Consider the following 24,020-nt stretch of genomic DNA (forward strand, 5'->3'; position numbering starts at 1 on the left):
ATGTTAAAATAAGATTTTTTCAACATGAATTCGTCTTCAAATGCACAACCTCAAATCAGAAAAACTCGTGACAGTATGAAAAATGCAACTAAAAAAAGAAAGTATTGATTTCTAAATTAGCTTTGACTTGTATTTCATTGCAGATAATACAACAAACATTATTTAATGTGTTCCTCATGATGTTTATTTATTTATTAATAAAATGATATTCCAATTTTGGTTCTTGCAACACATTTAAAAAAAAAACTTAACAGTAAAGCATTTCCCACTTTGTAATGTTGCCGTTCTATTTCACAACACTTAAAAGTAGTTTAGGGACTGAAGAAAGCAAGTGACGAAGTGTTTCAGGTGTCATTCTGTCCCATTCTTCCTGCAAACAAGTCTTAAGGTGGCCAACAGTACAGGGTTTTTAATGTCGCATTTTGCGCCTCAAAATACTTCACACATTCTCTATTGAAGACAGGTCGGGACTGCAGGCAGGCCAGTCCAGTGCCTGTATCCTCTGTAATGTGTGCAGAATGTGGTTCTGCATTGTCTTGTTGATCTCTGCATGGGCATCCCTGGAGAAGAAGGCAGCATATAGTGCTCCAGAATTGATTTTCAGCATTGATGATGCATCATAGAAGTGCAGGTTACCTTTACCAAGGGCACAGACACAGCCCCATACCATGACAGACCCTGGCTTTTGGACTTGTTGCTGGTAACAGTCTTGATGATCCTGTTTTTGTTTTGTCCAGAGCACACCGCACCCATTTCTCCCAAAAAATACCTGAAATACTGATTCATCTGAGCACAGTACATGTCTCCACTGTGTGATTGTCCATCCCAGATGCCTTTGAGCCAGAGAAGTCGATGACACATTTGGACACTGTTAACATAGGGCTTCCTTTTGACATAGTACAGTTTTCGCTGGCATTTGTGGATGTAACTCCATATTGTGGTACTTGACAAAGGTTTGCCGCTGTATTCCTGAGCCCATGTGGTGATATGGTTTATAGATGAATGAGGACTCTTGATGTAGCGCCCCCTGAGGGATCGGAGATTGCTTGTTGTTCAGCTTAGGCTTGCGCTCCTATCCCTTACGCATTGAAACTCCTCCAGATTTATTAAATCTTTTAAGGATGTTCTGCGCTGTTGAAGGTGAAATATCCAAATGTCTTCCTCTCTTTCTTTGAGGAACATTGTTTTTAAATGTTTCAATTATTTTCTCACGTATCTGTCAGCAAACTGGCGATCCTCGGCTCCTCTTTGCTCCTAAAGGACTAGACCTTTCTTAGATGCTGCTTTTATACCAGATCATAATTACAGTCACCTGTTGACATCACCTGTTTCACATCACATCATTATTTCACCAGTTTACCTGATTACCAGCCCTAAACTGCTCCTGTCACAACTCTTTCAGGTATTTGTTGCAGGTCTGAATGATAGGAAAGGATGAATATTTACAAATGAAATGAAGTTGAGCAGACATAACATGAAATATTTTGTGTTCATATTGTCTGCAATGAAATAGAAGTCAAAGTGCATTTTTACTCAATATTATGAATTAAAAGCTCTTCTGCTAATGGATATATTTAGGAAACTGTGATTCATTTGTATCAAAAGTGTTGTCTGTTTGACTGGAAGTGCCATAAAACATTGTTTATTTGCATTTCCCAGCGATCATAAACAAACATCCACACATTAGGGCAATAAATCTGAAATGCACAGGTGAAATGAACAACTCATTCAGCAGGATTGAGGAGATTTATTAGTCACTGTGAATCAGAAAGATGTAGAACTGAGTCAGTAACAGGTTGAAATAGCAGCTCCGTGAGTCACAAAGCTCTGCAATTTCATTCACATGTTAAACTCAGACTCATTCATGAGAAAAACTACACAATCTGAAGTCTTACAGCGCTATCTGCTGGTATAACACAGTATGACAAACATACAGGAATCATCCTCTGTGCTAAAATATACACTGAAAAAATTACCTCTAGAGTTCTACAAATTCTTAAATCGAGAAGAATTCTCTTACATGTTCATGTCTTGTTTTAGGAAATAATTAGTCAAAATTAGGTGAGTTTTCCCTTAAAACAAGAAAAATAATCTGCCATTGAGGTAAGCTAGGTATGATTATTTAACATGTAAATACAAAATCATTTTGCATACACAAAAATAATAGGTTTATCTTAGAGATAAGAATTTAAGAAATGACCTGAATATATCAGTCAAAAATAGCCTATATATTTCATACTGTAACTACAGTTGAAGTAGCCCTGAACCCACATATATCAGAATATATATACAACTTGTAAAATAATATCAAGTCATGATATTTAATGACCTTTTAATGTTTAAATCTATAATGATGAATATGAAATGATTATAAACACTAATAAAACTGTATTCTGACACGCTGATTTATGTTAACTTAGAAAATGAGAGAGGGTGTTTTTTCTGTCTTAACGAGCCAGATCATAAACATGTTCCTCAGCATTATTATTGGTGTTGTTTGGTGGAACAATAGTTGTGATGGAGCTGGAGCTTTTCGGGTCATCTGAAAAATGACCAGCAACATCCTTGTGAATGTGATAGTAATACAAGAAGAGGAAAAACCCTGAAAAAAAAGACCAAAGAAAATTATTTCAAGTAATAAAAATAAATTAAAAAACTAAACTTCATATAATTTGCAAAGAATGTGTAAAAAAACATATAAGGTCTACTAAGTAAAGTTTGATGTATTTGATGCATATTTCTCACTAATTATAAACAATGATAATAAATGTAAAATATATATAAAAAAAGAATATATACAGCGCATCTGGAAAGTATTGATAGCGCTTCACTTTTTCCCACATTTGTTTGTTACAGTCTTATTCCTAAATGGATTAAATTGATTTATTTCCTCAACATTCTACACAAAATAACCCATAATGACAATGTGAAAAAAGAGTTTTTGAAATTGTTGTAAATTTATTAAAAATAAAAAGCTGAAGAATCACATGTACATCAATATTCACAGCCTTTGGCGTGAAGCTCTAGATTGAGCTCAGGTTTATTCTGTTTCCACTGATCATTCTTGAGATGTTTCAGCAGCTTCATTGGAGTTCACCTGTGCTCAATTCAGTTGATTGGACATGATTTGAAAAGGCGTACACCTGTCTATATAAGGTCCCAGGATTGACAGTGCATGTCAAAGCACAAACCAAGCATGAAGACAAAGGAATTGTCTGTAGACTTCAGAGACAGGATTGTCTCGAGGCACAAGGCTGGGGAAGGTTACAGAAACATTTCTGCTGCTCTAAAAGTTCCAATGAGCACAGCGGCCTCCTTCATCTGTGAGTGGAAGATGTTTGGAACCACCAGGACTCTTCCTAGAGCTGGCCGGCCTTCTAAACTGAGTGATCTGGGGAGAAGGGCCTTAGTCAGGGAGGTGATCAATAACCCGATGGTCACTCTGTCTGAGCTTCAGCGTTCTTCTGTGGAGAGTGGAGAACCTTACAGTAGGAAAACCATCTGTGCAGAAATCCACCAATCAGGCCTGTATGGTAGAGTGGCCAGACAGAAGACACTCCCTGTCGGGAATTTGCCAAAAGGCATCTGAAGGACTCTCAGACCATCAGAAACTAAACTCTCTGCTCTGATGAGACTAAGATTGAACTCTTTGGAGTGAATGCCAGGCGTTACATTTGGAGTAAACCAGTCAGCACTTATCACCAGGCTAATACCATCCCTACTGTAAAGCATGGTGGTGGCAGCATCATGCTGTGGGGATGTTCTTCAGCAGCAGGAACTGGAAGACTAGTCAGGATAGAGGGAAATATGAATGCAGCGACGTACAGAGACATCCTGAATGAAAACCTGCTTCAGAGTGCCCTTGACCTCAGACTGGGGCGACGGTTCATCTTCCAGCAGGACAATGACCCAAAGCACACTGCCAAAATATCAATGGAGTGGCTTCACAACAACTCGGTGAATGTGCTTGAGTGGCCCAGCCAGAGCCCAGAGCTAAATCCTATTGAACATCTCTGGAGAGATCTGAAAATGGCTGTACACCGTCGCTTCCCATCCAACCTGATAGAGCTTGAGAGGTACTGCTAAGAGGAATGGGCCAAAATTCACAAAGACAGGTGTGCCAAGCTTGTGGGATCATATTTAAAAATACTTGAGGCTGTAATCTCTGCCAAAGGTGCATCAACAAAATATTGAGCAAAGGCTGTGAATACTGATGTACATGTGATTTATCAGCTTTTTATTTTTAATAAATTTGCAACAATTAAAAAACTATTTTTTTCTCATTGTCATTATGGGGGATTGTGTGTAGAATGTTGAGGAAATCAATCAATTGAATCCATTTTGGAATAAGGCTGTAACATAAACAAATGTGGAAAGTGCTATGAATACTTTCCGGATGCACTGTAAAATATTTGCTCACACTTTATTTTAAGGTTCATTTCTCACTTTTAACCAAGACTTTTTTTTTCAGTAAACTCTTAATTACTTTATGTATTACTAAATTCTGTAATTTACTGGTTTGAAACAAGTAAAGGGTGAACTATCCCTATAAGAGTATTTGGGCTTATGTGTTTTTATAGGATTGGGAATATAAAGTAAGAATATGTACTTTATAAGTACTACTAAACAGCCAAAATTGTAATAATAGGCATTTAATAAGACACTAGTTTTAATAGAGAATTGGTACTTAAACTAAAGTGTTAACAAAAAATATTTTATCAACAATAACAAGCATGCATTCATTAATTAAAAAAATAGCTAAAATCTGTGTGTGCAGTAGAAGCACTCAGTTTCTCACCTTGAAGGCTATTGAGCGCACAGAAGATGTAATATGAGGGAATGAGCATCGGTCCATAACTAAAGAAGGCAACAGCCCACGTCAGACCGAACAGAAGAAACAAACTCAACACCATCATCAGCTGCTTTCTGAACGTCTGTCTCTTGCCCACAATCGCTCTTGTGTCTCTGGACTGGATAATCCTAGTGAGGATAGTGATGATGAAGATGACTATTGTGAAGATGAAAACGAAGATGTAGTATCCAGTGTTCAGTATGTAGTGAATGAAAGGGTTTGTAATCCAGCACCTGCAATTACAAGAGCAAGACTTTAAATTTGAAGGACACTCATAAGACAATTTAAACGCTGATAATTCATGAATTTGTGACTTAAGAACGAAGCATACATTTGTGCAATTTTCCCAGATGATGCGGTTAGGGTCACTTTGTTATATCCTCCTACAGAAACAACAGCAATAACAGCTGGAGACGAAAACACTGAAACACATGCAAAACAAAGATATTATCAGTAAAAAAACAATACAAAAAATGCGGTACATTATCACTAATATCTTCCAAGGCACAGGGTCTAAGTTCAAAACAGATTTTATTTAGGAAGTCCAACAAAGTCATATAAAATAGCAAGGCAAAATAGTACCACAGAGCAAAAATAGGAGGTTTATAGGACTGACTAGAGCAAAAAAGATAACAAACAAAAAGTCCTCCATAGAGCAAAAATATATTTTAAGTCAAAGTGAAAACAAACCAAAACAGAGAAAAAAGTGATAACTAGAGTATATCTGGACAGATGACTTTACGGCAAGGATGGGAGCAGGTCAAACTCAAAAACAAAGTGATAAGTGAAGACAGGAGGGTAGAATAAATAGGGTAGACCAACGAGGACAAAATGAACCCAAAACATAAACACTGGGGAAAAGGCGACATCATGAGGAGAAAAAGAGAAGAAAAAAACAAACAGTAGCTCAGAATCTCTTTAGCAGGAATCCAGAAGCAGTCCTTGGACCATAGCCCTTGCAGTCCACAAAATACTGCCAAGACTGTTGCAAGGAACAACAGAACAACACAACACATGCTTAAATAGGGATACATGAAAGGTGGGATTAGTTTTAAATGACCTAGCTGTTAAGAAACCAGGTTTACTCTCATGATAACTTTAAAAGTGTCCAAATGCAGCACTGGTTGAGCTTGTGGGATTCTATCCGTAGGTGAAAGGTTGCGAGTGAAGAGACAAACCTGTTGACCAACCTGCAGAGAGGGTGCAGGTATGCCTCTACAGTTGTCCTGTGTCTGGTACTGGGCATAGGATTAAATGAGCTTAAAGAGGACTACACTCCAGATCAGAAGTAAGTAATTATATATGCTGACAAGTGTTATAAATGCTAACGAGCAAAGAGTGTTGTGAGCTATTCACCCAGAGGAGGACCAAGCTGAAGGACTCTGATTAACCAAGTGAGACTCTGATTAACTCTTTCCGTCCGTTCATTAAACTCTGGGTGGGATGTTTTACCTAGTTGCAAACAGGGCAGACATACACCAAGGATATAACATTCTCCTTAGCTGTGGGCCACTACTGTCTTTGTAGAAATTCCAGGGTGCGGGAATTACCTAGATGTCAGGTAAGTCGAGAGGAATCTGCCCATTAAAGAACTTGAGGACAAACTGCCTTTGGAACATATAACTGGTTAGCCAGATTACCTCCCGGATCTGGATCTCGAGTGTGAGCTTTACAGATGGCTGTCATAAACCCCCATCTGAAGGGTTCAAGGATCTTTGACAAGGGAATGATAGCCTCTGGGGTCCTTTCTTGGGAAGTGTTACCATATATTTTGTGACAAGGCATCTGGCTTAAGATTAGATCTGGGACGGTAAGATAGATTAAGATGAACCGGTGAAATTAGAGTGAACAGCAGGCTTGTTGGGGAGTAAGGTAAGTTTTTGTGGTCTGTCAATACTTGAAACGGATTGCATCCATTCTATGGAGTGCCTCCATTCCTCCAATGATAATTTAAGAGCCAGCAGCTCCCGGTCTCTATTGTGATAATTGCATTCACAAGAACTGAGACGATGGGAAAGAAATGCACATGGATGAATCTGTTATCTCTCCCCAACTGGGACAGCACAGCCCCCACTCTTAAAACAGTAAGTGAGTGAAGTGAGGCTACCCCTTTTTACTCCTACTCAAAATTGTTCCTTTGGTTTTTTGGTAACCCATCCAAGTGCATACACACACACACACACACACACACACATACACCCAGAGCAGTGGAAAACTATTGCTTCCAGCACCTGGGGAGCGATTTATGGTAAGGTGCCTTGCTCAGGGACACCTCAACTCCGTATCGAACATTGCGAGTGTTTGATTAATTCATTTCCCCATCCTCAATTCCTGCCAGGACTGGGAATTGAACCTGCAACCTTTTGATTACAACTTCTGATTACTGCCCATACTGCATTGTGCAGGTCTAGTTTAGAAAAGATTGTAGTTTTCTGGAGTAACTCAAAGGCAGTGGCCATGAAAGAGAGAGGGTAACATTTCTGTAACATTTCGCCAGGCCTCAATCCTTCTCCCCCTAAAGAAAAAAACCCACCTGCAGGAGCTTTAGAAGGGTAAATGATACCTGCTTTTAGGTCCTCCTGGATATATGCTTCCATAGCCCTTTTCTCAGGAGGAGACAATGAAAACGCCCAGCCCCAAGGGGTGCACATGCTGGGCAAAAGCTCTATGGTGCAATCGTATGGCCTATGTGGGGGTAAAACCGAAGTGCTCTGTTTGCTGAAGACTGACTGAAGTGTGTGGTACTGGAGTGGAACTCGAGAAAGGTCAATAGGCTCTTGAGATTATTACTAGGCGAGTTTAAGAAAACGTTATGGCCCCTGTGGAGAATCTCGCTATTAAGCCAGTCAATGTGAGGGTTATGAAGAGTAAGCCAGGCATAAACAAAATGATCAGAGGTAGGTCAGGGGACTCAATTGAATAGAAGGGCATGGGGTGGAAGACAGAGACATGCATAGAAACAGTTAGATGGGTAACAACTCCAGGGGCTATTAGTCTCCCATCCAATAGCATCACCTGCAGTGGTTAATCTATAGGTTGGCAGGAATCTTGAGTAGCTAATGCCTTGTCTATAAAGTTCCCCGCTGCTCCAGAATCAACAAGAGCTTGGAGTAGATGTTCCTCAAATCCCAATGTCAAGGTAATGGGTAAGACAGACTGTAGTTGTCAAGAGAGACAAGTTTAATCACTCCCAAGACAGCTTTCTCCCTACTGCGTGGAAGGGACGTTTTCTTTCAATTCGGTACAATCTGAGTGAAACCAACCAGCCCCTTCACAATAGGGGCAGAGATGACTCCTCATATGATGGGTATGTTCCTGAAGAGAGAGTTGGGTATGGCCCAGCTGCATAGGATCTGTGGAATCTGGTTCTGAAGAATTAGGTGACTCAGTGGCACATGGAGTATAATGGAGAATAGGAAAATCTAAAGGAACATACTGGGAGGTAAGTCTTCGCTCTCTAAGATGGTTGTCCTGGAGGATAGCTCAAGCAGGGTCAATGGAGAGTGATAACTGGATCTCGGGTAGCCAACTCATCCCTGAGAGCCTCAGACAGACCATTCTGGAAATAATGAGCGTTTCATCATTCAAGCCTGCACCTGCAGCAATTGTACAAAACTGCATGGCATAGTTCGCTGCACTCCCATCTTCTTGACATAAGGTGTCTTGAATGGTTGAATAAACTTCGTAATTCTTTCTTAAATATGGAGTAATGGGGCAGCAGGCATACAAACAGACAAAAAGAGGTGGTAACTTGAGTTTCTGGGCAGGGGCCTTACGGCAAGGATGAGATCAGGTCAAACCCATAAACCAGGTGGTAAATGAAGATAAAACAGTAAAATATCAATTCTCATTTGGAGAAAAAGAAAAAGCACAAACAAAATCTCAGAATAGAACAGAAAACTTTGTCTTTGGCATTTTCCCCATCACTCACCCCAGCCCAACACGGTGATCTTCCTCATGTAGTTTGTAATAGAGACGTTCTGTCGGATGAGCCATAAGTACATATGAAGAGCTTGAATGAAGAACCAGGTGAATGTGGTCAGCATGGAGTAATGCATCAGCAGAGCTATGAAGACACACGCATTCTTGTCTCCTGAGTTTGCCACGCTCTCGTTTGACAGAAAAGACACATTCAGGAGAAACAGAGCACAGAACATGTTGATCAGGATCTTTGTGGCCTGATTGGATTTGGCTTTCCTGTTGAAAGAGAAAAAACAACCTGCGTTTGTAACTTTATCTGTTGCAATAAACACTGTAATATTTATGTTATGCTTTAATAGACTCTACCGCAGCAGGAAATGCATGAAGAGAGCGATGGCCAGAAAAAACACAGAGATCCCGCAGCCGATAGAAGAGATGAGGGTCAGTGACTCCAGATACGGCGCTACATCGTTTGCATTAGGCACAGACTGAGAAATCAGACAGAAATCATACATAATGATCAGATCAGCTGGATGATATTTTTAAAATTATTTGTTTTCTTTTAGCAAGAAATCCATTTTAGAAGTACATGTTTATTTTATGCATGTTTTTGTCATCTTTTGTAAGTTATATCAACATTATGTAAAGAATAATAGATGACCGGTCATTGAATTATCAGAAAATAATGCACATCTGAGCTGGTGATTTGAAGTGGAGCAACCGTTTTGTCTTGAGTGTTCATTATTTTCTAATTATTCACCAGCCCAAAGTGCATTATTCCACTTTTTAACTTATTATTATTTACTTATTAATGATTTTCTGTAAAATATGAATGTTTTTAATACATTTTTCATCAGGCAAACAGGCCCTAATTTGCAGGCTAATAAAAAAAAAGTCACACAAGCACTTTAAATTCTTGCATTCGTCAGGACTGTAACAAATAGCACTGGAAGTTACGTGGATGCAAGTGGATACGCCTCTTCCATGTTGTGTCTGGCAAGGGATGTGCAGATTGTCTCACTGAATCTGCTGTTAAAACTGAACGATCTCGATAACCTATCATCATGCTTAAAGCAAAGAATTAGAATTATTAAAGTGACAATCTGGTATATATATCAGATAAAATTATATGTGCGGGCGGGTGGATGATTAGTATGAAGCCGCAAATTCGGTTGGCATTTCAGCTGATTCACGCATCTCTACCTCAAACTGTTCCTGTTGTGTGTAGGATTAGTTTCTTCTACATCTCCTCCAGAGCCTTCTGTTGTATATTGATGTTCTTTTTTTTACTGTTGTATCTGGGAAATAACTCCTATCATAATTAAATATGACTGAACTAATAATCAATTAGTATGACTGAATAACAAATACTTATTCAGTGTAGTGATATGGAGCTGTCATGTGCTCAAAACCTGCTGGAACTACTTTTGTTGTACTTGTGAAAATAATGCCACCCCTTAGAAAGCTCATCAACCAATCAGAATTGAGTATTTAACAGCCCTGTAATGTAAGAAAGTTTAATCTCCTCTCACCATCAGCACTGCGAAGAACGTGAGATGTGAACATGAGCACTTTATACTGCTACTGTTGATTTGTTTTGTCTCACAGCCAAATGTCGTCCACTCAAGATTTCCTTCAAAGAGAGAGCCACAGAAGACAATGCTGAATACATTTAATTAGCTTTTTACAAGACATTGATGTGTTTTAACAGTCATCTGCATTTTAAATATAAGTTATATATACAGTATATATTAGTGGTGGGCTGTTATCGGCATTAACGCGAGACTCTTATCGCGCAATAAAAAATATGGCCGTTAATCTATTCTCAAAGTTGGGTTGGGAGCTGGGTCTATTCTACGTAAGCTATGATGTAAGCTACATAAGTGCGGATGTATACCTGACCGGTGAGCGTCTGACAAAAAAATGCCCTTCTGAATTAAATCAGCAGGATACCCTTCTGGATCTTTCACTTACTTCGAAGACACGACTGATTACGCTTACATGGACATCTGTAGTCTAGTTATTTGCCTTAATAGACAATAATATAATGAAGGTGTTTACATGAAGTGCTTTCATGTAGGAGTTTCCTGTAATTTTGGGTGACTTTAACTGCAGTTCGGCAGTTTCACTTTGACTCATGAACATTTCATTCATGCCCCTGTGACAAACTGGGGTATTAGACGCAAATAATGAGTAAGGACTGGTGAGAGTGTTAAGGAATTTAATAACGCACGGCAAATGGTAAGAAAAAGACTTCGGCTTTTTACAGTGTGTGTGTGTGACAGCCTTTACTGACAGCCGCATATGTGGATCTTGCCGGAAAATATGGTGAAAAGTCCTACATGAAGGTAATAGTTTGATTGCAGTGTTTACTTCAGTAATGCCACTAATATCTGCAGACTCCACATGTCTTAATTCCATTTCTGTTTAGTTCAGTGATGACTTTAGTCAGATTAAGGTGATCAGAAATCACTGTTTGGAGCTGATGTAGGCCTACAGTTCAACATTCATGTATATCTGAATAAACAGTTAGTAAACACAAGCACATTTTACTGAACATCATTTATTTTCATCACTAATTATCATAGTAGAACAGTTTCTCAAGCAGTTTGTGGGGCATTTTGGAAACAGGAGATGACCCCTGGTCTAATGCGCCACCTGGCTTGAGAACCCGTTCTCAAAGACGTACTTTTAGTCTTTATTTGGGTAGCACACATACTCTGAATGCCTTCGGGAGACTATATAAATGAGCCATTTTAATCTAGATTAATTCCAAGATTACAGTGAGATTAATCTAAATTAAAAAAAATCTATGCCCACCTATAATATATATATATATATATATATATATATATATATATATATATATATATCAATAGAGCCATAAATATATATATATATATATATATATATATATATATATATATATATATATATATAGATATAGATATAGATATATAGATATATAGATATAGATAGATAGATAGATAGATATAGATAGATAGATAGATAGATAGATAGATAGATAGATAGATAGATAGATATTATATATTGTACATACATATTGATATAAATGTACATTTATTAAGTTATATGTTGTATCAGGGGTGTTGTTAGACAAAAAGGTCTAAAAGGCAAGATTATGCAAGGTGTTTGTAATGCAGCATCTGTGCGAGCAGGACAGTAAATTGGACGTTGTTCCTTCTTCTAGCTGCCTTTATCAGTCTCACACTATTTTTTATTTTTTTTTGAAAGTTATGAAAACACTATTGTGAAGTTTATTTTTGGATATTTCAGCAAATTGGAAAGCAAAAAATGTGTTGTACTGTCACTGCGCTGTAACTTTACCGATAAATAATGACGTCTGCTGCTGTGAAACCCAGTAATGTGAAGAGAGGCTATGGAAACATATCAATAGAGCCATAAATAATTTTACCTTTGCCATTCCAAGAAGTGCAGGACGGACCACCAACCTGTAAGAACATATTTGAGTATCATTTGGCTTCAGTGTCTGGTTATTTTATATATCTTATATATAGAGAGATTTCTGCAATTAAACATTAATTACCAGATCCTTATGAGTAAAGGTTATTTCAATATTGTTGGTGAGGTTGGAGATATTGGCTCCCATTGTTATTCCATAAACCTCATTGTTTAAAATGGTGTGATTTTTAGTTTGATTCTAAATGAGAAACCAAACAAGAATAGAGTCATCATTTATAGAGGAATTAGGAAACATTTGTCCAAAGAAATAGAGTTTTTGAAGATCCTCATAACAAGAGATGAGATTTAAAGAGAAACGCAGAGCGGGTTACTTTATTCCTCATGTTGGTGAACCGCAGAACTCCTACAAATGCACTTCCATTGTTTTCCAATCGGGATTTATTAAAGGCTTCACTGGGAAACATTGCAGTCCACACACACCCTGTATTCCTGTCATTTTGACCCATAATAACCTGAAAAGGAGAGCCATGATTGATTAATTGCACAACCTGTACGACACACCTCAAACTTTACAGTAGCTTTACCATGGTGTTGTTTGAACAGTAGCATATGGTGATGTCTTTGGTCTCTGTATTCCTGTCTTGTATGTGGAGAAGACCAGTAATGTTCCCCTTGGCAATCATCACATTGCTTTTATTATTTTTTTCCATAATATTCACCAGATTAGACTCTATAATGTCCAAGACTTCTCTGTGGAATAGATGAAATCGTTTGGTTATCTGTATTAGAGTTTTTGGTTTAAAATTCAGTTATAACCTCACACTTACGCTGCTTTTGATGAAGAAACATATCCATTCTCATCTTCTAGATCACTTATTGGTAGTGTGCTTGTCTCTTGTGATTGTGCTAGTGTGCTTGTCTCTTGTGATTGTGCTAGTGTGCTTGTCTCTTGTGATTGTGCTAGTGTGCTTGTCTCTTGTGATTGTGCTAGTGTGCTTGTCTCTTGTGATTGTGCTAGTATGATTGTCTCTTGTGATTGTGCTAGTGTGCTTGTCTCTTGTGATTGTGCTAGTGTGCTTGTCTCTTGTGATTGTGCTAGTGTGCTTGTCTCTTGTGATTGTGCTAGTATGATTGTCTCTTGTGATTGTGCTAGTGTGCTTGTCTCTTGTGATTGTGCTAGTGTGCTTGTCTCTTGTGATTGTGCTAGTGTGCTTGTCTCTTGTGATTGTGCTAGTGTGCTTGTCTCTTGTGATTGTGCTAGTGTGCTTGTCTCTTGTGATTGTGCTAGTATGATTGTCTCTTGTGATTGTGCTAGTGTGCTTGTCTCTTGTGATTGTGCTAGTGTGCTTGTCTCTTGTGATTGTGCTAGTATGATTGTCTCTTGTGATTGTGCTAGTGTGCTTGTCTCTTGTGATTGTGCTAGTGTGCTTGTCTCTTGTGATTGTGTACTACTCATTCCTACACAGAAATAAAGCATGGGTTTCATTCAATTGTGCAATAATCAATACATTTTGAACAATTAAAAGTGTTGTAACATGTCAGTTGTTCCTCATTTATAAATATAGTAACATCGTTACTTTCAGTATTATAATGTGGATTACCAGTGTTAGGTTGTGTTTCCTCATTATAACCACTGCTCATGCTGCAGTTGACACAGGTCCAATCTTTGGTCCTCAACGTTTGGTTATTTAAATACAGAACGTATGTGCCTGCATTTGTTTCTACACACAGAAATAAAGCATGGGTTTAGTTCAACTCTGCAACAATTCAATACATTTTGAACAATTAAATAGATCTAATGTATCTTATTTTGTACATTATAATGTTTATAGACACATGTTCATCACATTTATTAATGACAATAGGTTTAATAAATATAATGTTGTACTATAATTATTTAGATGCACATTTACATTTGATGTGAGCCCGAAACAACTACTGAAAAAAGAAATGTAAAGACACAGACTTACCGTGGCAGATGTCAGTGCTAAATTGAGCATTATTACATTTGTCTGTAACATCATCAGGAGGGATTTCCAAACAATCTTAATAAACCATAAACACAATTCAATATACTTATAAAGTCAAACATTGTATGATTTGAATAAAAGAAACTGACTTAAGAGAGGTATGGATAGGAATAAAGGACCAATGTTAATGAAACATATGAGAGATTAGATCTGATATCAGATTGAAAATAGATGCTACTGTACCTGTCATTTGCGTAATTCCTGAAGATGTGGATGCTTTAGTCAGAGAGAACAGTCATTAGTTGTGGAGTTTCAGTCAGTAAGGCTCCTGTCTAGGCTATATAATTCACTTGAAAATGTTTGTACAGCAGACATTAGTGCTGTCACAACAACCTGAAGCTGTCTACACTAGTAATACTCTGTATAGTGTAGAAGAGGCCAGCTAATAATTGCTTATTGCCAAAGTGGACTTTTACACATGTTTTGCTCACTGACTCATGTTAAATATTTGATGATACAAATATATACATTTTACTCGTATGTGAAAATGTACAAATGTTGTTGTTTTTTTGTCTGATGCGGGTCCTGGTAGAAAAAACAAAAGCATTAACACTGTGTCTGGTGTAGAATAACACAAACCTGTTGATATCACACTTAGCGATACTGTAGATAACTGCTGTTTTAATTGTTCAACACATGTAAAATTAAAACTGCTTGGCTTACATGTTTCTGAAACCAGAGAGAGCATTTAAGATTAGTTTAATTACAAAAACTTAACTCAAAGATGGTTTATAAATAAAATACACAGAGGTTTACCTCCAGAAAGGATGTTTAGTGTGACAGTGGTTAAGTGAAACTCCTTTTTAGAATAATTGTGATGATATGTCAGCTGTATCACTGGAAGACAAATTAATTGACAGGTTTTTTTGTCGTCAGTGCTTTCAGAACGTTTTAGAATTGACATCACTTCTACCTGGACTTTTTGAGCTACTGTTGTTCCAGAAACAGAGAGTCAGATTGACTTTGATATCATCAGAGGATGGTTTACTACCAGAAGCTGTGCAAAAATAACATTTACCGGTAAAATAGCAATCGTATAACATGAAAACAACATTTTCATGCGTTAATTTTCTAAATCGATAGACATTTAATTCTGTATAAATCATACTTATCAGTCCAGTGAGGCAGCAGACGATCATCACCATCATCATGATCAGCTTCTGTCCAGACATAATTCCCACAGACCTGACAGAGACACACGTGTTTAATGTTGTTTTCTACAGGCTCTGAACACAAATCCTACATCAGTTTCTCATTACATTCTCCAGATGAAAATCCACAGACGAGAGAAGAGACACTTTCATCCGTTCACCTCTGACGCTTCAGGATTATGATGTTAATGACAGAAAGTTCATAGGCAAACATGCAAATTGGGGATTGTTTTGCTTCTAACTGTGAATGTCAGTGTTCATTTACATTCAGCTCTGGGTCATTATGTCGTATATATTTTTTTCCAAGTAGTAACAAGATTCATAAACTTGAAAACATAAACTCAAGACGAGAACAAGACAATATGTAGATTTATTTATACAGCAAATGAACAATTTTTAACTCTTTAACAGAAAAAATAGCAAAGCATGACCTTTATTTACAATGAGTAGCACTTCAGTAAACATGATATGCTGTAATCCATGACATCGTGCTATCTTTATCTTAATAATCTGCGTTTTTTACACTAATGAAGTTCAGCTTAATAAAGGAATAAGCAGTTTCTTAAAGGTTTTGTGTACTTTCATTTTAAAATATGGACTCTTTTAGTGAATTTTGGTAAGCTGCTGTATCAGATAATGATGCAAATTTCTGAACCCACATGCGTGTTAACATCAGCAACATCCTGAATTTGTTTTTAAATAAGGTACAATGGTGTTTGTGTCACTCAGACACGCACATGAAAAATTACAACACCTAATGAATCAAACATCAACAAATTCAGTCCTCAAACAAGAACTCACACTGCACTGCTGTTATTAAGTTCTTAAACGTTCTGACAATGTTCTCTCAAAGTTATGAGTAAACATTCTCCCAGTATCATCAATAGACAATTTGTTAATCATTTAATTATACTCTCTAGACATTAACACGAAAACATTTATACATTGTTCATGTGGCTTTATAGTTGGATTTTAAGCTAACATTCATTCATTTATTTTCTTGTCAGCTCAGTCAGAGGTCACCACAGCGGAATGAACCGCCAACTTGTCTAGCACATGTTATACGCAGCGGATGTCCTTCCAGCTGCAACCCATCACTGGGAAACACCCACACTCACATACACTATGGCCAATTTAGCTTATTCAATTCATCTGTACCGCATGTGTTTGGACTGTGGGGGAAACCGGAGTTGGAGTTGTTTTACAGAACATGCAAATGTGACTTTCCCACTGAATGATCAAATGGAACGTTCCCTGAACATTTGCATAAAAAAACAAGCAAATGAACACAAATCAGATTTAATGAACAAATAACAACGTTTACAGCTAAAAGGCAACAGCAAACTAAAAAATCTTCATTTAATTCAGCCGTTTCAATAAAACTGGCCTTTTTACAAACTCTATAGACAATTTTAAACACATCTCTCTCATTCAGAACTGATATTTTTCTAATGTTGTGGGCCTGGTTTTGAATTTTAATTTGTGATCAGGTATCCCTGTTTTCTGGGGAAAGTCCCAGTTTTTGTGCTGAAATATCTCGTCAATAGGTAAAGCAGACTGTGAGATATCTGTCTATTAACAGTTTCCCACATTTTGTGATTCACAGGTTTTGTGTTTTGCATTTATTTACAGTAATAAATTGCATTATGGGATGTTGATCTCTGTTCTGTTAACAGTTGGTTGAAAATTCAACTTAAAGTGAGATGTATTGACATTGTAGTTCAAAATATATTATAAATAAACTGATAAATATCCATAAAACAGAAACAGGAAAATGTACTGGCAGTTTATTAACAGGTTGTATTGTTAAATTGTACATTGCATGACATTTACAATAGTAAAATAGACAATATATCAATTCGAATATTAAAAATGTTAACAAAAGTCACCTAAAAATATTAAAAACCATTATATTTACAGCTGAAGTCAGAAGTATTAGCCCCCCTGAATTATTAGCCCCCCTGTTTATTTTTTTACCAATTTCTGTTTAACGGAGAGAAGATTTTTTCAACACATTTCTAAACATAATAGTTTTAATAACTCATTTCTAATTACTGATTTATTTTCTCTTTGTCATGATGACAGTAAATAATATTAGACTAGATATTCTTCAAGACACTTCTATACAGCTTAAAGTGACATTTAAAGGCTTAACTCAGTACTAGGCAGGTTAAGGTAATTAGGCAAGTTATTGTATAACGATGTTTGTTCTGGAGACAATCGGGGAACAAAATTAGCTTAAAGGGGCTCATAATATTGATCTTAAAATGGCTTTAAAACAATTAAAAACTGCTTTTATTTTAGCCGAAATAAAACAAATAAGACTTTCTCCAGAAGAAAAAATATTATCAGACATACTGTGAAAATTTGCTCTGTTATACGTCATTTGGGAAATATATATATATATATATACATAATGTCAGAATTACAAACCCTCCTGTTTAGTTTTCAATTTTACATTTTCAAATGATATTTAAAAGAGCATGGAATTTTCCACAGTATTTCCTCTAATGTTTTTTCTTCTGGAGAAAGTCTTATTTGTTTTATTTCGGCTAGAATAAAAGCAGTTTTTAGTTGTTTTAAAGCCATTTCAAGCTCAATATTATTACCCCCCTTAAACAATATTAGTTTTGGATTGTCTCCAGAATAAACCACTGTTATACAATGACTGTTATACAATGTTACACTACAATGACCTAATTACCCTAACTTTACCCTAATTACCCTAGTTAAGCCTTTAAATGTCACTTTAAGCTGAATACTAGTGTCTTGAAGAACATCTAGTCAAATATTATTACAAGACAAAGAAGCTCAATGAGGACCAGATGAAACAAAAATTCAATTGTTTGTCCACACTGATGTAACCCTACAAACAGATCAATCAAAATTCTCAACAACATCAGTCTGCAGAGAAACTTGGCCTTGGGCAGCAGTGGACATTTCAGGACAAATATAAAATATATATCTCTGGGGTCAGGAAGTTTTCAGAAGATAACATTATCCGATATTATTCTTCTTTTATGTTTTAAGGGTAAATGAGGTTATAAATGAGGCTTCTCTATTAAAAAAAGAAAACATATTTCAGAGTTGACGATAACAGAGTTAACAGTAGGGTACATGCAAAGCTAGTGTTTTTTCCCATACCAATAAACTTCTGGTGAACAGTTAAGGTGACTTTTTAAAAAATGATACGGTCCCTTTTGCAGCACAGATGTTGTAATGCAATTAAAATACAATCAGTTAAACAGACTCAAGCATTCATTTAATTGTTCATGCAAAAAAAAAATAATAATGCATTGCTTTACAAATTTAATGATAAGAGAGTTAACAGTAGCAGAGTTGAAGATAACAGAGTTGACAGTAACAAATTTAACTAAGAGAGCTGACAGTAACAGAGTTGATGGTACCAAAGTTGACAAAAAGATAACGGTAACAGAGTTGATGATAACAGAGTCGATGATAATAGAGATGATGATACCAGAGTTGAAAGTAACAAATGACGATAAGAGTGTTGATGATAACAGAGTTGACAATAACAAATTTAACTAAGAGAGCTGACAGTAACAGAGTTGATGGTACCAAAGTTGACAAAAAGATGACGGTAACAGAGTTGATGATAACAGAGTTGATGATAACAGAGTTGATGATAACAGAGTTGATGATAACAGAGTTGATGATAATAGAGATGATGATAATAGAGATGATAATACCAGAGTTGAAAGTAACAAATGACGATAAGAGTGTTGATGATAACAGAGTTGACAATAACAAATTTAACTAAGAGAGCTGACAGTAACAGAGTTGATGGTACCAAAGTTGACAAAAAGATGACGGTAACAGAGTTGATGATAACAGAGTTGATGATAACAGAGTTGATGATAACAGAGTTGATGATAACAGAGTTGATGATAATAGAGATGATGATAATAGAGATGATGATAACAGAGTTGATGGTAACAGAGTTGATGATAACAGAGTTGATGATAACAGAGTTGATGATAACAGAGTTGATGATAACAGAGTTGATGATAATAGAGATGATGATAACAGAGTTGATGATAACAGAGTTGATGATAATAGAGATGATGATAATAGAGATGATGATAACAGAGTTGATGATAACAGAGTTGATGATAACAGAGTTGATGATAACAGAGTTGATGATAACAGAGTTGATGATAACAGAGATGATGATAATAGAGATGATGATAATAGAGATGATGATAATAGAGTTGATGATAACAGAGTTGATGATAACAGAGTTGATGATAACAGAGTTGATGATAACAGAGTTGATGATAACAGAGTTGATGATAACAGAGTTGATGATAACAGAGTTGATGATAACAGAGTTGATGATAACAGAGATGATGATAATAGAGATGATGATAACAGAGTTGATGGTAACAGAGTTGATGGTAACAGAGTTGATGGTAACAGAGTTGATGATAACAGAGTTGATGATAACAGAGTTGATGATAATAGAGATGATGATAACAGAGTTGATGATAACAGAGTTGATGATAATAGAGATGATGATAATAGAGATGATGATAACAGAGTTGATGATAACAGAGTTGATGATAACAGAGTTGATGATAACAGAGTTGATGATAACAGAGTTGATGATAACAGAGTTGATGATAACAGAGTTGATGATAACAGAGTTGATGATAACAGAGATGATGATAACAGAGATGATGATAACAGAGTTGATGATAACAGAGTTGATGATAACAGAGTTGATGATAACAGAGTTGATGATAACAGAGTTGATGATAACAGAGTTGATGATAACAGAGTTGATGATAACAGAGTTGATGATAACAGAGATGATGATAATAGAGATGATGATAATAGAGATGATGATAATAGAGATGATGATAATAGAGATGATGATAATAGAGATGATGATAACAGAGATGATGATAACAGAGTTGATGATAACAGAGTTGATGATAACAGAGTTGATGATAACAGAGTTGATGATAACAGAGTTGATGATAATAGAGATGATGATAATAGAGATGATGATAATAGAGATGATGATAACAGAGATGATGATAACAGAGTTGATGATAACAGAGTTGATGATAACAGAGTTGATGATAATAGAGATGATGATAACAGAGATGATGATAACAGAGTTGATGATAACAGAGTTGATGATAACAGAGTTGATGATAATAGAGATGATGATAATAGAGATGATGATAATAGAGATGATGATAATAGAGATGATGATAATAGAGATGATGATTACAGAGTTGATGATAACAGAGTTGATGATAATAGAGATGATGATAACAGAGTTGATGATAACAGAGTTGATGATAATAGAGATGATGATAACAGAGTTGATGATAACAGAGATGATGATAACAGAGTTGATGATAACAGAGTTGATGATAACAGAGTTGATGATAATAGAGATGATGATAATAGAGATGATGATAATAGAGATGATGATAATAGAGATGATGATAACAGAGTTGATGATAACAGAGATGATGATAACAGAGTTGATGATAACAGAGTTGATGATAACAGAGATGATGATAACAGAGTTGATGATAACAGAGTTGATGATAACAGAGTTGATGATAATAGAGATGATGATAATAGAGATGATGATAATAGAGATGATGATAATAGAGATGATGATAACAGAGTTGATGATAACAGAGTTGATGATAACAGAGTTGATGATAACAGAGATGATGATAACAGAGTTGATGATAACAGAGTTGATGATAACAGAGTTGATGATAACAGAGATGATGATAACAGAGTTGATGATAATAGAGATGATGATAATAGAGATGATGATAATAGAGATGATGATAACAGAGATGATGATAACAGAGTTGATGATAACAGAGATGATGATAATAGAGATGATGATAACAGAGTTGATGATAACAGAGTTGATGATAACAGAGATGATGATAATAGAGATGATGATAATAGAGATGATGATAACAGAGATGATGATAATAGAGATGATGATAACAGAGTTGATGATAACAGAGTTGATGATAATAGAGATGATGATAATAGAGATGATGATAACAGAGATGATGATAACAGAGATGATGATAACAGAGTTGATGATAACAGAGTTGATGATAACAGAGATGATGATAACAGAGTTGATGATAACAGAGTTGATGATAATAGAGATGATGATAATAGAGATGATGATAACAGAGTTGATGATAACAGAGTTGATGATAACAGAGATGATGATAATAGAGATGATGATAACAGAGTTGATGATAACAGAGTTGATGATAACAGAGTTGATGATAATAGAGATGATGATAATAGAGATGATGATAATAGAGATGATGATAATAGAGATGATGATAATAGAGATGATGATAACAGAGATGATGATAACAGAGTTGATGATAACAGAGTTGATGATAACAGAGATGATGATAACAGAGTTGATGATAACAGAGTTGATGATAATAGAGATGATGATAACAGAGATGATGATAACAGAGTTGATGATAACAGAGTTGATGATAACAGAGATGATGATAATAGAGATGATGATAACAGAGTTGATGATAACAGAGTTGATGATAACAGAGTTGATGATAACAGAGTTGATGATAATAGAGATGATGATAATAGAGATGATGATAATAGAGATGATGATAATAGAGATGATGATAATAGAGATGATGATAACAGAGATGATGATAACAGAGTTGATGATAACAGAGTTGATGATAACAGAGATGATGATAACAGAGTTGATGATAACAGAGTTGATGATAATAGAGATGATGATAACAGAGATGATGATAACAGAGTTGATGATAACAGAGTTGATGATAACAGAGATGATGATAATAGAGATGATGATAACAGAGTTGATGATAACAGAGTTGATGATAACAGAGTTGATGATAACAGAGATGATGATAACAGAGATGATGATAACAGAGTTGATGATAACAGAGTTGATGATAACAGAGTTGATGATAATAGAGATGATGATAATAGAGATGATGATAATAGAGATGATGATAATAGAGATGATGATAACAGAGTTGATGATAACAGAGTTGATGATAACAGAGTTGATGATAATAGAGATGATGATAATAGAGATGATGATAATAGAGATGATGATAACAGAGTTGATGATAACAGAGTTGATGATAACAGAGTTGATGATAACAGAGTTGATGATAACAGAGTTGATGATAATAGAGATGATGATAATAGAGATGATGATAATAGAGATGATGATAATAGAGATGATGATAATAGAGATGATGATTACAGAGTTGATGATAACAGAGTTGATGATAATAGAGATGATGATAACAGAGTTGATGATAACAGAGTTGATGATAATAGAGATGATGATAACAGAGTTGATGATAACAGAGATGATGATAACAGAGTTGATGATAACAGAGTTGATGATAACAGAGTTGATGATAATAGAGATGATGATAATAGAGATGATGATAATAGAGATGATGATAATAGAGATGATGATAACAGAGTTGATGATAACAGAGATGATGATAACAGAGTTGATGATAACAGAGTTGATGATAACAGAGATGATGATAACAGAGTTGATGATAACAGAGTTGATGATAACAGAGTTGATGATAATAGAGATGATGATAATAGAGATGATGATAATAGAGATGATGATAACAGAGTTGATGATAACAGAGTTGATGATAACAGAGTTGATGATAACAGAGATGATGATAACAGAGATGATGATAACAGAGTTGATGATAACAGAGTTGATGATAACAGAGTTGATGATAACAGAGATGATGATAACAGAGTTGATGATAATAGAGATGATGATAATAGAGATGATGATAATAGAGATGATGATAACAGAGATGATGATAACAGAGTTGATGATAACAGAGATGATGATAATAGAGATGATGATAACAGAGTTGATGATAACAGAGTTGATGATAACAGAGATGATGATAATAGAGATGATGATAATAGAGATGATGATAACAGAGATGATGATAATAGAGATGATGATAACAGAGATGATGATAACAGAGTTGATGATAACAGAGTTGATGATAATAGAGATGATGATAATAGAGATGATGATAACAGAGATGATGATAACAGAGTTGATGATAACAGAGTTGATGATAACAGAGATGATGATAACAGAGTTGATGATAACAGAGTTGATGATAATAGAGATGATGATAACAGAGATGATGATAACAGAGTTGATGATAACAGAGTTGATGATAACAGAGATGATGATAATAGAGATGATGATAACAGAGTTGATGATAACAGAGTTGATGATAACAGAGTTGATGATAACAGAGTTGATGATAATAGAGATGATGATAATAGAGATGATGATAATAGAGATGATGATAATAGAGATGATGATAATAGAGATGATGATAACAGAGATGATGATAACAGAGTTGATGATAACAGAGTTGATGATAACAGAGTTGATGATAACAGAGATGATGATAACAGAGTTGATGATAACAGAGTTGATGATAATAGAGATGATGATAACAGAGATGATGATAACAGAGTTGATGATAACAGAGTTGATGATAACAGAGATGATGATAA

General features: G+C 35.7%; 1 protein-coding gene across 1 annotated transcript; it reads right to left on the reverse strand.

Moving 5' to 3' along the window:
- Positions 1-1,736: 1,736 nt before the first annotated feature.
- On the reverse strand, positions 1,737-13,842 carry LOC130244134 (adhesion G-protein coupled receptor G5-like). The gene is made up of 13 exons (XM_056476417.1): positions 13,819-13,842; positions 13,314-13,665; positions 13,045-13,231; positions 12,802-12,967; positions 12,589-12,729; positions 12,342-12,455; positions 12,210-12,246; positions 10,306-10,406; positions 9,140-9,261; positions 8,784-9,049; positions 5,184-5,274; positions 4,799-5,085; positions 1,737-2,602 (listed from the first exon to the last, which is right to left on the reverse strand). The coding sequence occupies exons 1-13, from the start codon at positions 13,840-13,842 to the stop codon at positions 2,448-2,450; spliced, it is 2,043 nt and encodes a 680-aa protein (XP_056332392.1). The 3' UTR covers positions 1,737-2,447.
- Positions 13,843-24,020: the final 10,178 nt, after the last annotated feature.

The sequence above is a fragment of the Danio aesculapii genome, chromosome 17, assembly GCF_903798145.1.
Source record: "Danio aesculapii chromosome 17, fDanAes4.1, whole genome shotgun sequence".
Classification (NCBI taxonomy): domain Eukaryota; kingdom Metazoa; phylum Chordata; class Actinopteri; order Cypriniformes; family Danionidae; genus Danio; species Danio aesculapii.

Excerpts from the sequence above, each read along its gene's own strand:
- LOC130244134 (XM_056476417.1), bottom strand. The coding sequence starts at position 13,842 with ATGAGGAAACACAACCTAACACTG. Across the intron at positions 12,247-12,341 it reads CCTTTACTCATAAGGATCTG|GTTGGTGGTCCGTCCTGCAC; the intron begins GTAATTAATGTT and ends ATGTTCTTACAG. Across the intron at positions 5,275-8,783 it reads GATCACCGTGTTGGGCTGGG|TGTTTTCGTCTCCAGCTGTT; the intron begins GTGAGTGATGGG and ends CATGTGTTTCAG.